The sequence below is a fragment of the Hylobates moloch genome, unplaced genomic scaffold, assembly GCF_009828535.3.
Source record: "Hylobates moloch isolate HMO894 unplaced genomic scaffold, HMol_V3 SCAFFOLD_10, whole genome shotgun sequence".
In the NCBI taxonomy this organism is placed as follows: Eukaryota; Metazoa; Chordata; class Mammalia; order Primates; family Hylobatidae; genus Hylobates; species Hylobates moloch.
In genome coordinates this window covers 22,978,224-22,993,915 of record NW_026652285.1, presented here as the reverse complement: position 1 = coordinate 22,993,915, position 15,692 = coordinate 22,978,224, and the positions used below count along the sequence as shown (strand labels likewise).

The following is a 15,692-nucleotide window of genomic DNA, read 5'->3' as shown; positions in this document are numbered from 1 at the left end:
CAACAACAACAACAAAAAATTAGCTGAGTATGGTGGCATGCGCCTGTAGTCCCAGCTATTCGGGAAGCTGAGGTGGGAGAATCACCTGAGCCTGGGGGATTGAGGCTGGAGTGAATGATGACTGCACCATTGCATTCCAACCTGGGCGACAGGAGCGAGAGACCTTGTTTCAAATTAAAAAAATCCTTCCCATCCAAGCATGGTGGCTCATGCATATAGTCCTAGCACTTTGGTAGTCTGAGGCAGGATTGCTTGAGCTCAGGAGTTCAAAACCAGCCTGCGCAACATAGGGAGACCCTCATCTCTACAAAAAAAGTAAAAAATTAGCCAGGCTTGGTGGCATGTGCCTGTTATCCTAGCTACTCGGGAGGCTGAGGTGGGAGGATTGCTTGGGCCCAGGAGGTCAAGGTTGCAGTAAGCTGTGATTATGCCACTGCACTCGAGCCTGTGTGACAGAGTGAAACTCTGTCTCAAAACAAGACAAAACAAAAAAAGATCCTTCTGCTAGCTTCTTTCTTTTGATAATTTTAGGTGGGATTTTTTTTTTTTTACTTTAAAAAAACCAGCTAGAAATTATTTATTATCCTTTGGTGTAGGTAATTGAACTTGGTCAGCATCTGTATGTACATTATCAAGTAAAACATTTTTTCCCACTGTGTTTTATATGGGTAGTATTATCTTCACAGATTGCTCAAGCATTTTGTGTGTTTATTCTAAAGAACTGCCTTTGTGTTTGTGTGTGTATATACATGTAGTCAGTTATTTGTATGCTAAAATCAAGAGCAACTGTTTTATCATACTGGCCGGGTGCAATAGTTCACACCTGTAATCCTAGCAATTTGGGAGGCCAATTGCTTGAGCCCAAGAGTTCGAGACCAGCCTGGGCAACATGGTGAAATCCCGTTTCTACAAAAAATTAAAAAGTAGCCAGGTATGGTGGCAGGCGTCTGTAGTCCTAGCTACTCAGGAGCCTGACGTGGGAGGATCACCTGACCCCAGGAAGTCGAGGCTGGGGTGGGCAGTGATTATGCCACTGCTCTCCAGCCTGGCTGACAGAGTGAGACCTTGTCTCAAAATAAATAAAGGTCAACTACTTTATCATACAATAAAATTTGTCTTTCTCTCTTTTCTTTTTAGGATATTTTCTTTTCTAGATGTTGTTACCCTGTGCCGCTGTGCTCAGGTCTCCAGGGTAAGTATTGTTGGCATAGTTACAGGGGGACCCCTTCTTCACACTGATGATAACAGCCTCTTTCATAGGTCATCCATTTATTTTAGGTGTTACTTGGATGTTTTCATGTTTTAAAGGAGATTATTTCACCAATGACATACCCAAACCCATGTAAATTTATGATGGGATTCTACTATATATACTGTCTCTGACTTTTTGTATCTCTTATTTGTGTAATATGAACAGGAAATGTTTTTGATGAAAAAGCAATAAACTGCATATTAAAAGTTTAGACTTAACTCAAAATTGTGATGAAATCTTGTCTTATTATGTTTTCCTAGTTCATTTTTTTTTTTTTTTTACACAAGGACAATTTTAATCTTGCATTTTCCTATAGTAACATCCATTGCTGGCTATGGATTGAAACTGCATTTGCTAAGAACTGTGAACATGAAGAAACTTTACATGAAGTCACATGTTGATGCAGGCACACAGACATCTTCCAGCACCAAGAGAATACATACGTAACACATAACAAATAGTCTCGATGGATAAATTTGCTTCACCAGTAATTCTATTTAGTAAGATTCACAGTTAATGCAGAATCAGAGCTTGCAGTGAGCCAAGATAGTGCCACTGCACTCTACCTGGGCGACAGAGTGAGAGACTGTCTCAAAAAAAAAAAAAAAAAATAGTTTCAGAGAAATGATAGTATCTTTTCTAAGTCCCAAATCACTATATCACAGTTGTAAGTCCTACCACGTGATAGGATATAGATAGCAAAGAAGTACTGAACTAAGGCTGGGCCTGGTGGCTCACACCTATAATCCCTTTACTTTAGGAGGCCAAGATGAGAGGATTGCTTGAGGCTAGGAGTTCAAGACTAACCTGGGCAACATAGGGAGCCCTATCTCTACAGAAAATTTAAAAAATTAGGGCTGGGTGCAGTGGCTCACGCCTGTAATCCCAGCACTTTGGGAGGCCAAGGTGGGCAGATCACGAGGTTGGGAGATCGAGACCATCCTGGCTAACACAGTGAAACCCCACCTCTACTAAAAATACAAAAAATTAGCCAGGCATGGAGGCGGGCGCCTGTAGTCCCAGCTACTTGGGAGGCTGAGGCAGAAGAATGGCGTGAACCCGGGAGACGGAGCTTGCAGTGAGCCAAGATTGCACCACTGCACTCCAGCCTGGGTGACAGAACGAGACTCCCTCTCAAAAAAAAAAAAAAAAAAAAAAACCAGATGTGGTGGTGGTACATGCCTGTGGTTCCAGCTACTTGGGAGGCTGAGGTGAGAGGATTGCTTGAGTTGGGGAGGTCAAGGCTGCAAGTGACCCATGATTGAGCCACTGCACTCCATCCCAGGTGACAGAGTGACACCCTGTCTCAAGAAATACATGTATTTCTCTCTGTATATATTCTATATATAGAAAAAGAGAGTGAGAATAGAGCAATATTCAGAGTACTGTCCCCTTTGATGTTTGGTTTTACCTTCATATTTTTCCAGATAGAAGGATATTTTTTTAAGGATCATATTTTTAAGCATAGAAGAAAGACTTGCTTTTCATAAACTGAACTTTTGTCTCATTTTGGGATTAGAAACTAGAATTTTCCAGTTAGAAAACACCTTCTGGCTATGATACTTATCACAACCTGCCCTTTCCTTAACTTCTCTAATTTAAATGTGCATGGGCAGGAGGGAGGGAGGGAGGGTTAGTCTTGTTTTTTGTTTTTTGCTAAGGTCTTGCTGTGTCACCCAGGCTGGAGTACAATGGTGAGATCATGGCTCACTGCAGCCCTTACCTCCCAGACTCACCTCCCACCTCAGCCTCCCGAGTAGCTGGGACTACAGGTGTGTGCCACCACGCCTGACTAATTTTTTAAATTTTTTTCCCCCCAGATGAAGTTTCGCTCTGTCGCCCAGGCTGGAGAGCAGTGGCACAATCTTGGCTTACTGCAACCTCCGCCTCCCGGGTTCAAGTGATTCTCCTGCCTCAGCTTCCTGAGTAGCTGAGATTACAGGCACATGCCACCACATCCGGCTAATTTTTGTATTTTTAGTAGTGACGGGGTTTCGCCATGTTGGCCAGGCTGGTCTCGAACTCTTGACCTCAGGGGATCCACCCACCTCTGCCTCCCAAAGTGCTGGGATTACAGAAGTGAGCCACCACGCCCAATCAACTTTTTAAATTTTTTTATAGGGATCAGGTCTTGCTATATTGCCCAGGCTGGTGTGGAACTCCTGGGCTCAAGTGATCCTTCCACCTTGGCCTCGCAAAGTGATGGGATTATAAATTTGAGTCACCATGCCTGGCCTAAGATCTTTTGTAGCTGCTAGTTTCTAGTACCCACTCATTTATGAGATTATCTAATTGGAGAATACAGTATGGGTCAAGAGTAAGACACATCATTTGGGAGTAAGTGGGTAGGGCCTGATAAATTTTTGGATCCATTTTAGTCATTAGTTGGTTGAATTGTGAACTTGAATATTGCTGCCTTTTCCCCTTAATTTTAGCTTCTGCTCATTCTGTCTCTTTTTCTTTAAAATAGGCCTGGAATGTTCTGGCTCTGGATGGCAGTAACTGGCAGCGAATTGACCTATTTGATTTCCAGAGGGATATTGAGGTATAATTATGTGGTGTGTGGCCCCAGTTTTCATGTTAGTAATTACAGCATGGAACAGATTAGCCCTAGCCATATTAATCTCATTTTCCTTAGAGAGAGGAACTATTATTTTCAGTGCATCTGAACTTTACAGGAACCCCCAAAGTTCCCAAGAGTTTCTGCAGTTTTTGAGAATGAGCCAGATTATTTCGCTGAAATAATACAATTACTTAGTATTAAGAGGACTAAATAGGACTCTGTTCTTGAAATAGGACTAAAAGTTTGTTTTTGCAGTGGAAACATTGAATCTATGTTTGTTTATTTTAGTGAAGACATTTTATATTTGTTTACTGAAGAATAAATAGAGTTATAACTTGTTGGGATGGCGTTTGTATATATTTTTTTGAGACATGGGTTTTGGTTCTTGAGGAGCCAATTTCTTGTGGAGAACGAAGGTTGAATAAGGCCAAAGACATTTATTGAATTGTTTTTTGCTAGAGAGAGAGGTTTTTTCCTCCTCTCACTTTTCCCCCCATGTTTTATCTCCTAGTATAGCCTATTATTTATAAAATGGAGAATGGCTTACACTTAAATTATTTTAAACTGAATTTGGACTCTAGTTCTTATCCTTCTCATCAGGAAGGTAGAAATAATAGCTTCTTAAGGATTAAATAAGGTTTTTTGAGGGCATGTGGGATGGCTTACGCCTGTAATCCCAACACTTTGGGAGGCCAAGGTGGGCGGATCACCTGAGGTCAGGAGTTCGAAACCAACCAAAGTGCTTTTAAAATAATATCCACTAGCATTATATGGGATTTTGTTTTTCACAATTCTATACCCTTCATGGATGTAAATATTTAAAGCAACACCACCCACAGAATTATTCAGCAAGCTTTTGTTTTTGTTTGTTTTTGAGACAGAGTCTCATTTTGTCACCCAGGCTGGAATATAGTCGTGTGGTCTCAGCTCACTGCAACCTCTGCCTCCTGGGTTCAAGCAATTCTTGTGCCTCAGCCTCCCGAGTAGCTGGGACTACAGGCGTGAGCCACCGTGCCTGGCTAATTTTTGTAGTTTTAGTAGAGATTGGGTTTCACCATGTTGGCCAAGCTCGTATCGAACTCCTGACCTCAAATGATCGCCTGCCTCAGCCTCCCAAAGTGCTGGGATTATAGGCGGAATCCACTGCGCCTGGCCAGCTTTTGTTTTTGTTGTTGTTGTTTTGAGACGGAGTCTCGCATTGTCGCCCAGGCTGGAGAGCAGTGGAGCGAGACCTGGGCTCACTACGAGCTCCGTCTCCCAGGTTCACGCCATTCTCCTGCCTCAGCCTCCCGAGTAGCTGGGACTACAGGCATCTGCCACCACGCTCGGCTAATTTTTTGTATTTTTAGTAGAGATGGGGTTTCACCGCGTTAGCCAGGATGGTGTTGATCTGACCTCGTGATCCACCCGCCTCGGCCTCCCAAAGTGCTGGGATTACAGGCATGAGCCACTGTGCGCAGCCCCTGGTCAGCTTTTGTTAAATGTTCATTGAGTCTCTACTATAAGCAGAGTACTATAATAAACATTTTGGAAAAGATACAAAAAAATAAATGTAGTTGCTGTCCTTCAGTAGCTGCAGCTTAACCCAGCTAGGCAGTATATATGCATATAATGCCAAAGAGAACTACAGAACATTATTTTCTCAAGTACAGAATATATTTTACAAGTTAAACAAAATAAGAATATGGGGTTTAGGCGTGATTCAAATGATAGGGGTTAATCAGGAAAGCTTTCTCAGGGTAAGTTACAATTTTCCTACTAAATTAGGTCATAATAGAAGCATTTTCTCTTTGTTTATAAATCGTTAAAACCGAGGATGTGTTCTTTTCTAAAGGAATGAGGTGGGTTATCTTTTTGTTTGCCTGTCTCATTTTACAGGGCCGAGTAGTGGAGAATATTTCAAAACGATGTGGGGGCTTTTTACGAAAGTTAAGTCTTCGTGGATGTCTTGGAGTGGGAGACAATGCATTAAGGTAAAAACATAACTATTGATTAGTCTTCTTGATGGAAGTGAAGAGCAGCACCATCTCACCCAGAAAAGGCTAAAATAATTTTAAAATTCCTAAGTTATTAAAAATGCAACCACACATACATTGCTTATAATCTGAAAATATCCAGTAATAAGAAATGTAGTTTTAACAATAAACAAGAACAAGTACTGCCTGAAAAAAACCCAGATTCCCCATCATAAGTGGTTCTTTTGGAGCTTTGAATAAGTTTTTTTAAATTAATTAATATTTTTATTTTATGTTTTGAGACAAGGTCTCGCACTATCACCCAGGCTGGAGTGCCCTGGCATAATCATGGCTCACTGTAGTCTTGAACTCCTGGACTCAAGCAATCCTCCCCCTCCTGAGTAGCTGTGACTAAAGACATGTACCACCATGCCTGGCTAAGTTTTAAAATTTTTTTGTAGAGTCAGGGTCTCATTTTGTTGTCCAGGCTGGTCTCGAACTCTTGCACTCAAGCAGTCCTCTTGCTTCAGCCTCCCAAAGTGCTGGAATTACAGGCATGAGCCACCGCACCCAGGCTAGTTCTTTTTTAGGGTTATGGTTAACCCTAACCTGGGCAGTGACCCCAGGACTTTGGGAGGCTAGGTGGGAGGATTACTTGAGGCCAGGAGTACAAGACCAATCTAGGCAGCATGGCAAGGCTCCCATCTCTACAAAAAGCTTTTTTTAATTAGCCAGGTTAGGTGACATATGCCTGTAAACCCAGCTACTTGGGAGACTGAGGTAGGAGGATCACTTGAGCCTGGGAGGTTGAGGCTATAGTGAGCTGTGACTGTACCACTGTACTCCAGCCTGAGTGACAGAGGAAGACCCTGTCTCTAAAAACAAATAAATAAATAAATAAATAAGCAATCATTTATTTTTTTAATTTAAAATAATTTTTAAAGTTATGTTTGAAGAATTTATAATGGAAAATTCATTTAAGCCAGGTGTGATAGCCCAAGCCTGTAATCTCAGCACTTTGAGAGGCTGATGTGGGTGGATCACTTGAAGTCAGGCATTCAAGACCAGCCTGACCAACATGGTGAAACCCTGTCTCTACTAAAAATACAAAAACTTAGTCGGGCATGGTGGTGCGTGCCTATAATCCCAGCTACTCAGGAGGCTGAGGCAGGAGAATCTCTTGAACCTGGGAGGTGGAGGCTGCAGTGAGCTGAGATCACACCACTATACTCCAGCCTGGGCAACAGAGAGAGAGATTCCATCTCAAAAGAAAAATCATGGCCAGGCTCAATGGCTCACACTTGTAATCCCAGCATTTAGGGAGGCTGAGGTAGAGGGAATATGAAGAGGTATATAAGGCAGAGTCTAGAAGGGTCCCAGGCACAGGAGCTTCTGTCCCGTGGAGTTGGGGTGTACTACCTTCCTGGCACGTGGTTACATTCACCAACCCAGAAGCGCTCTGATCCCTATCATTTAGGGGTTTTTACAGAGGTTCCTTGATCGTAGACATGATTGAAGACCAAATATTATATTAGGTTGGTGCAAAAGTAATCACAGTTTTTGCCATTAACAGTAATGGCAGTTACTGTTAATTAACAGTAATGGCAAAAACCGCGATTACTTTTCACTAACCTGTAGCAAAAGATACTATCACTCAGGAAATTACAAAGATTTTAGGGACTGTATGCCAAGAACCGAGGATGAAGACCAAATACATGTTTTTCCTTTATATCACAGTATCACAGGTATCAACAATCAATATTACCAATAATAATATATTTTATTACTTTTTTAATGACTGGAATTTTGCCTATTTCATTCGAAACCTCTTTCTTTCCTACAAAGAACCTTTGCACAAAACTGCAGGAACATTGAAGTACTGAATCTAAATGGGTGTACAAAGACAACAGACGCGTAAGTATTTTATGTTTTAGGAGGATAAGTCATAGCCCCTTATGTCTGGCTGATACAACCTTTAAATTCAGGCTGTTAACTATATTTAGCAAATTTTATCTTGGTTTTGTAGAGGAAAGATATTTTTAATAGAGAAAGCAACATCAAAGTAGAAATGGAATAAGAAACTTGTTTTGGAATTCTATCTTTGATACAATTTAAGGTGAAACTTTTAATAATTGTAGTCAATGTATATACAGTAGGAATACTACTAATACATATTACTGGGATTATTTATGTTTCAAGATACTAGTAGCTACCAATTAAAAGCCACAGTAAACATAATTCTATGAAAAGATTAAAATCTTAAACAGAGGACTAAACATCTTATGATAATCAGTCCTGAGAACAGTTATTAAATGAAAAGGATTCACTAAATGTGCTATGTCTGTGTTGGTCATGATCTGAAGGAAATTAAGCTTAATTCTTCATCCTCAAGAGGCTTACAGTCACAGAAATTAGGCCTAGAGGGTAATTATTCATTAACTCTACTAATAAGTATTTCTTTTTTTTTTTTGAGACGAAGTCTCGCTCTGTTGCCCAGGCTGGACTGCAGTGGTGCAACCTTGGCTCACTGTAACCTCTGCCTCCCGGGTTCAGGCAGTTCTCCTGCCTCAGCCTCCCGAGTAGCTGGGACTACAGGCATGTGCCACCACGCCCGGCTTATTTTTTGTATTTTTAGTAGAGACAGGGTTTCACCTTGTTAGCCAGGATGGTCTCGATCTCCTGACCTCGTGATCCACCCACCTCGGCCTCCCAAAGTGCTGGGATTACAGGCGTGAGCCACCGCACCTGGCCTCTACTAATAAGTATTCCTATAGATTGATTTGGAAACGTTTACTGTGAGAGATAAAATATACTAACCTCTTCCTCCACCATTACTTTATACCAGTGGAACTACATTTACTTTAGATAAATTATCTTTTAATTTTTGTTTCCTTTGAGTACTTAGTGTTATAAAGAATAAGAATTTGACCACTTGGTATCTAGAAAAGTGACATGTAATTAATACTTTTTTGTCAGAATCTATCTTATCCTCAAGATGCATTGGTGAAAACATAATATATATGTGCAAGGCTACTACATTACTTGTAATAGCAAAAGATACGAAACTCCCCAATGTCTATTAGTAGAGAACTGGTTGAATAAAAGTAATGAGGAAAATCTCTATATAATATTCTGGATGATCTTCAGGACATGTTAAATGAAGAAAAGCAAACTGCAGAGGAGTTTGTATAATACACCTTTTGTAGGGCCAGAAGACTTAATATGTATATATGTATCCATATTTACATATTTTCAAAAAGAACGGAAATGCCAATCAAAAATAAAATAAGTAAAAATAGTTACTTATATGGGGAAGTGAGAAAACACAAGGGACAGGGATAAAAGGGAGAACTCTGAATTATGTTTTATCATTTAATAGCCATGTAAATATTTTACATAATTCAAACAAAAATTAAGTCAAAAAGAAATGAAAGCAATCCCTACAAATTAAAAACACATGAACCAGCCCAGTGCGGTGACTCAGGCCTATAATCCCAGTACCTTGGGAGGCTGAGGTGGGTGGATAACTTGAGGTCAGGGGTTCAAGCCAGCCTGACCAACATGGTGAAACCCCATCTCTACTAAAAATGCAAAGATTAGTCAGGCATGGTGGCACATCCCAGCTACTCAGGAGGCTGAGGCATGAGAGTTGCTTGAACCCAAGAGGTGGAGGTTGCAGTGAGCTGAGATCACACTACTGTATTCCAGCCTGGACGAAAGAGCAAGACTCTGGCTCAAAGAAGAAACCCCTTAAACCCAAGTTGGAGTTATAGTCACACAGAGAGAAATTACTTCTGCTGACTTTTTTTAAATATGAAAATTTGAAACGTATGCAGAAGTAGACAAAAAAGTGTAATGAGCCCATCACCCAGCTTTAACTGTTATCGGTTTACGGCCAGTCTTGTTTCATCAATAACCCCACCCACTTATCCCCTCTTATTTTATCTTTTTTTTTTTTTTTTTTTTTTGAGACGGAGTCTCGCCCTTTCACCCAGGCTGGAGTGCGCTGGCGCGATCTCGGCTCACTGCAGGCTCCGCCCCCCGGGGTTCACGCCATTCTCCTGCCTCAGCCTCCCAAGTAGCTGGGACTACAGGCGCCTGCCACCTCGCCCGGCTAATTTTTTGTATTTTTAGTAGAGACAGGGTTTCACCGTGTTAGCCAGGATGGTCTCGATCTCCTGACCTCGTGATCCATCCACCTCGGCCTCCCAAAGTGCTGGGATTACAGGCGTGAGCCACCGCGCCCGGCTATTTTATCTTATTTTCAAAAAAAAGTCGTAGACATCATATTATTTAATCTGTATTTCAGTATGTACTCTTTAACAATAAAGTCTCTCATATAAGTGCATTAACTTTTTTTGTTTCTTTTGAGATGATGTCTTGCCCAGTTGCCCAGGTTGGAGTGCAGTGGCGCAATCTCAGCCCAGCTTCCTGAGTACCTGGGATTACAGGGGCGTGCCACCATGTCTGACTAATTTTTGTATTTTTAGTAGAGACAGGGTTTCACTGTGTTGGCCAGGCTGGACAGGAACTGCTGACCTCAGGTGATCTGCCCACCTCGGCCTCCCAAAGTGCTGGGATTACAGGCGTAAGCCACCATGCCTGGCCGTAAGTGCATTAACTTTATCACTCCTCTAAAATATCAATATTTTAAATATCTTAAAATCATCAAATAACCAGTTGTCAATATTCAAATTTCCACATTTTAGTGAATTTGAAAATGCACTATTTTAAACACAGTATTAGCCTCAAAATATACAAATTTTTTAAATCAAAGAAGCAGCAGGGGACTGTGGCTCACTCCTGTAATCCCAGCATTTTGAGAGGCCAAGGTGGGTGGATTGCTTTAGCCCAACCTCGGCAACATGGCGAAACCCCACCTCTACAAAAAATACAAAAAATTAGCCAGGCGTGGTGGCATACTCCTGTAGTCCGAGCTACTTGGGAGTCTGAGGTGGGAGGATTGCTTGGGCTTGGGAACTTGGGAACCAGAGGTTGTAGTGAGCTATGTGTCACTGCATTCCAGCTTGGGCAACAAAGCAAGACCCTGTCTCAAAAAATAATAAGCAGCCAGGTGTGGTGGCTCACACCTGTAATCCCAGCACACTGGGAGACTGAGGCAGGAGAACTACTTGAGACCAGGAGTTTGAGTCTAGCCTGACCAACATAGTGAGACCCTGTCTTAAAAAAAAAATCCAAGTAGACTTCTGCTTCTCACAGTGACAATAACTGCCCTCCTGCTGTAAACAACTAGAAAACTAAACAAAACCTAGAACACCAGTTTAGGATGTACATGTGGCACAAGACTGAGAAACAAATGAATGAGCCATGTGATTATCCTCACTTTGTGACTGAGGCATTTTTCAGACAATGCCATAGAGGGAGGGGAAGCCCAAGCAGAGGACAGAGTTTTTGCTGATTTGAGAAGAAAGAGATCAGAATTCAAGGAGGCTAAAGTTGCTGGAATTTGTGGCTGATAAAGAGGGAACTACTAAAAAAAAATAAATAAATAAAGGCTACAGAAATTTATGTAGATTTGGCTGAATAGTAAACTCTGCATGCACAGGATGAGACCCCACACAGGTTGGCAAAGAAGATCTAGTGAGGAAAAAAACAATTACTGGGAAACTATAAGCCGAAGAATTTCCAGGGCTTAATAAGGTTGGATGAAGTTCCACCCATCCAAAATGGAGAAAATTCATTGAACACCTGGGACATTCAATAAAGACTCCAGAAAGATTACATCTTGGTAGTAGGGCTAAAATAGACCTGCTCTATTAAATATTTTAAAGAATCAGGCCGGGCACGGTGGCTAATGCCTGCAATTTCAGCACTTTTGGGAGGCTGAGGTGGGCAGATCACCTGAAGTCAGGAGTTCAAGACCAGCCTGGCCAACATGGTGAAACCCCATCTCTACTAAAAATACAAAAATTAGTCAGGCCTTAGTAGCATGTGTCTATAATCCCAGCTACTGGGAGGCTGAGGCAGAAGAATTGCTCAAATCCAGGATGCAGAGGTTGCAGTGAGCCGAGATCACGCCACTGCACTCCAGCCTGGGCGACAGAGCGAGACTCCATCTCAAAAAAAAAAAAAAAAAAAAAATCCAAAACAAACTTAACTGCCTGCCAAAACACAGCTCAGCACTCTTTAAAGGAAGACATCAAAATCTAGAAACCCAGCAATGTGGCATACAGAATATCGGTCACTCAATCAAAAATTTAAGACATGCTGGCCAGACGCAGTGGCTCACGCCTGTAATCCCAGCACTTTGGGAGGCCAAGGTGGGCGGATCACCTGAGGTCAGGAGTTTGAGACCAGCCTGGCCAACATGGTGAAACCCCGTCTCTACTAAAAATACAAAAATTAGCTGGGCGTGGTGGCGGGTGCCTGTAATCCCAGCTACTCAGGAAGCTGAGGCAGGAGAATTGTTTGAACCTGGGAGGTGGAGGTTGCAGTGAGCTGAGATCGCGCCACTGCACTCCAGCCCGGGCGACAGAGTGAGAGTCCATCTCAAAAAAAAAAAAAAAAAAAAAAAAAGAAAAAAGTTTTCATTACAGAATTGTAAAGTAAAACCACAATGCAATTCCACACCATACACACTAAGATAGCTGTATTCAGAAAGAGAGACGATGCCAAGTGTTGGCAAGGATTTGGAAAAACTGGGACCCTCATGAATTTCTGGCGGGAGTGTAAAATGGTACAGCCAATTTGGGAAACAGTTTGGCAGTTTTCTTCAAAGTCCAACATAACCTTGCCATAGGATCTAGCAATTTCATTCCTAGGACTCTACCCAAAAGAAATGAAAACAAGCCTGGTGTGGTGGATCATGCTTGTAATCCCAGCACTCTGGAAGGCCAAGGCAAGAGGATCACTTGAGGCCAAAAGTTGGAGACTAGCCTGGGTATCATGGTTAGACCCTGTCTCTACAAAAAAATTTTTTTAATTAGGTGTGATCTGTTGTCCTTGCTACTCAGGAGGCTGAAGTGGGAGATCGCTTGAGCCCAGGAGTTGGAGGTTACATTGAGTTATGATAGTGCCACTGCATTCCAGCCACGGTGACAGAGTGAGACCCTGTCTGTAACAAAGAAGAAATGAAAACATTGGCCCACACAAAGACCTAGGAGACATATCAGCCAAAGAGAATGTGTGACTCTTGTTTGGATCCTAATTTGAACAAATCAACTTGTCAAAAACATTTATGATATAATTGGAGAAAAGTTAGCACATTTCAGTATCAGATGATATTAAGAAATGAAGTATTTACCTATTGGAAATAGATACCGAGGCTGGACACAGTGGCTCATGCCTGTAATTCCAGCACTTTGGGAGGCCGAGGTGGGCAGATCACAAGGTCAGGAGTTCAAGACCAGCCAACATGGCGAAAACCCGTCTCTACTAAGAATACAAAAATTAGCTGGGCATGGTGGCAGGCACCTGTAATCCCAGCTACTTGGGCTGCTGAGGCAGAATTGCTTGAACCCAGGAGGCGGAGGTTGCGGTGAGCCAAGATCGTGCCATTGCACTCCAGCCTGAGCAACAAGAACAAGACTCTGTCTCAAAAAAAAAAGAAAGAAATAGATACTGAAATATTTACAGGTAAAATGATATGTGTGGAATTGGCTTTAAAATCCTGGAATAAAAAAGGAGGGAAGAAGAGATGGCATTAAAAAAAAAATTTTTTTTTTTTTTTTGAGACAGAGTTTCACTCTTATTGCCCAGGCTGGAGTGCAATGGTGCAATCTTGGCTCGCTGCAACCTCTGCTTCCTGGGCTCAAGCCATTCTCCTGCCTCAGCCTTCCAAGTAGCTGGGATTACAGGCATGCGCCACCACGCTCAGCTAATTTTGTATTTTTAGTAGAGACGGAGTTTCACAATGTTGTTCCGGCTGGCCTAGAACTCCTGACCTCAGGTGATCCACCCACCTCAGCCTCCCAAGAAATAAAAATATTTAATAGTAGAATATTGATAAATGTTGGGCCAGGCACAGTGGCTCACACTTGTAATCCCAGCAGTTTGGGAGGCTGAGGCAGGCGGATCACTTGAGGCCCGGAGTTGGAGACCAGCCTGGCTAACACGGCAAAATCCCGTCTCTACAAAAAATATGAAAAATTAGCTAGATGTGGTGGTGTGTGTCTGTGGTCCCAGCTACTTGGGAGGCTGAGGCATGAGAATTGCTTGAACCTGGAGATGGAGGTTGCAGTGGGCCTAGATTGCAACACTGCTCTCTAGCGTGGACAACAGAGCAAGATTGTCTCAAAAAGAAAAACAGTATTGATAAATGTTGAAGTTTACTTATGGTACATGTGGGTTCTTTGTATTATTTACTCTTGTTTATATTTGAAGTTTTCCATGATCTGTTAAAAATTAAAATGAGAACTTGACCAGCAGAAAAAAGTCTTTAATACATAACTTACTTTTTTCAGCCCAATACCAGTCCATCGTCCATCCTTTGTATACCTTGCAAAAATCCAGTTCCTATGTTAGTGTTATGCAAAAGGTTATCTTGAGTAGGGATTTAAGTGAAAAAACATGCAGAGCTTTTCTTCTTCATGTTTGACTACGTCTGGTAGATAGCCATTAGCTTCTGGTGTTTCTGGATTTGCAAAATGCATATAGATCTCTTCGAACTCACATTAAGTATCATGTTGTCAATTGCTGTTAACATTTTAAAATGTGAATCAAACACCATCTTCCCTCATGCAAATTCTCATATGTAGCACAGCCTTTTTTCTTTGTGAGTGGTATCTGTCTCTTCATCAATGTGAAGGGTCCTAGGATATATAACTGCTTTTTTAGGGGTATGAAAATTTTACAGTTCTTATATATACACATATGTTTAATAAGAACAGTGTCTGATATACCAAGGATGTATACTTGTCTTGTTTATTCATTATTTTCTCCTTTTTCCATTTTTCAGTACATGTACTAGCCTTAGCAAGTTCTGTTCCAAACTCAGGCACCTTGACTTGGCTTCCTGTACATCAATAACAAACATGTCTCTAAAAGCTCTGAGGTAAATTTCTTATAATAAGCATGTCGAGTAATCAGAAAAAATACATACTTTAAAAAAAATTGATATAAAGTTGGAATTGAAGGCAACTCTGTTTTATGGATATATTCTATAGGTCAGAATAGATAATTTGTTTTACCACTTGCCCAAATTACAATTATGGGACATACTAAAGTGAAATGACTAGAGGTAACTAGGATTTCTGAACAGGGTAGTACAGTTTATACATAAACAATTAGATTTTTATGAAGTCTTATTTTCAAAAAGAAAATAAGGCCAGGCGTGGAGGCTCACGCCTGTAATCCCAGCATTTTGGGCGGCCGAGGCAGGCAGATCACGAGGTCAAGAGATTAAGACCATCCTGGCCAACATGGTGAAACCCCGTCTCTACTAAAAATATAAAAATTAGTTGGGCGTGGTGGCGTGCGCCTGTAGTCCCAGCTACTCGGGAGGCAGAGGTTGCAGTAAGCCAAGATCGCACCATTGCACTCCAGTGGTGACAGAGTAAGACTCTGTCTCAAAAAAACAAAAAAGAAAGGGCATGTGTTATTATAGCTTAGTGCTTAAACCAGGTATCTGGAGCCAGATTATTAACCGGGTACTTTAAGCAAACATAACCTTTCTGAGCTGTTTCTTATCACCTCATAACATTTTATTAAGGTTTAACAAGATATTAGGCAACACCATATAAAGTTTTGCTAGTATTTGACAGTTTTCATGTTATAAGAATGACAGCTACATGTGGCTCAACCTAATGTATATAAAGTGCTTTAAAAAGGATCCCTGAGGCCAGGCATGGTGGCTCAACACCTGTAATCCCAGCACTTTAGGAGGCCAGGGTAAGAGGATCTCTTGAGCTCAGGAGTTCTAGACCAGCCTGCGCAACATAGGGAAACCCTGTCTCTACTAAAA

General features: G+C 41.6%; 1 protein-coding gene across 4 annotated transcripts in view; it reads left to right on the top strand.

Moving 5' to 3' along the window:
* The window catches only part of FBXL20 (F-box and leucine rich repeat protein 20), a 136,264-nt gene that overhangs the window by 88,151 nt on the left and 32,421 nt on the right, over positions 1 to 15,692 (top strand). For 2 of the 4 annotated variants that reach the window (XM_032163455.2, XM_032163456.2), the window contains exons 3-7: positions 1,138 to 1,192; positions 3,723 to 3,797; positions 5,694 to 5,788; positions 7,616 to 7,684; positions 14,688 to 14,783. In XM_032163455.2, coding sequence (XP_032019346.1) covers positions 1,138 to 1,192; positions 3,723 to 3,797; positions 5,694 to 5,788; positions 7,616 to 7,684; positions 14,688 to 14,783 — 390 coding nt within the window. The remainder of the gene's footprint in view (positions 1 to 1,137; positions 1,193 to 3,722; positions 3,798 to 5,693; positions 5,789 to 7,615; positions 7,685 to 14,687; positions 14,784 to 15,692) is intronic. The other 2 variants (XM_032163457.2, XM_032163459.2) reach the window with 1 other exon arrangement.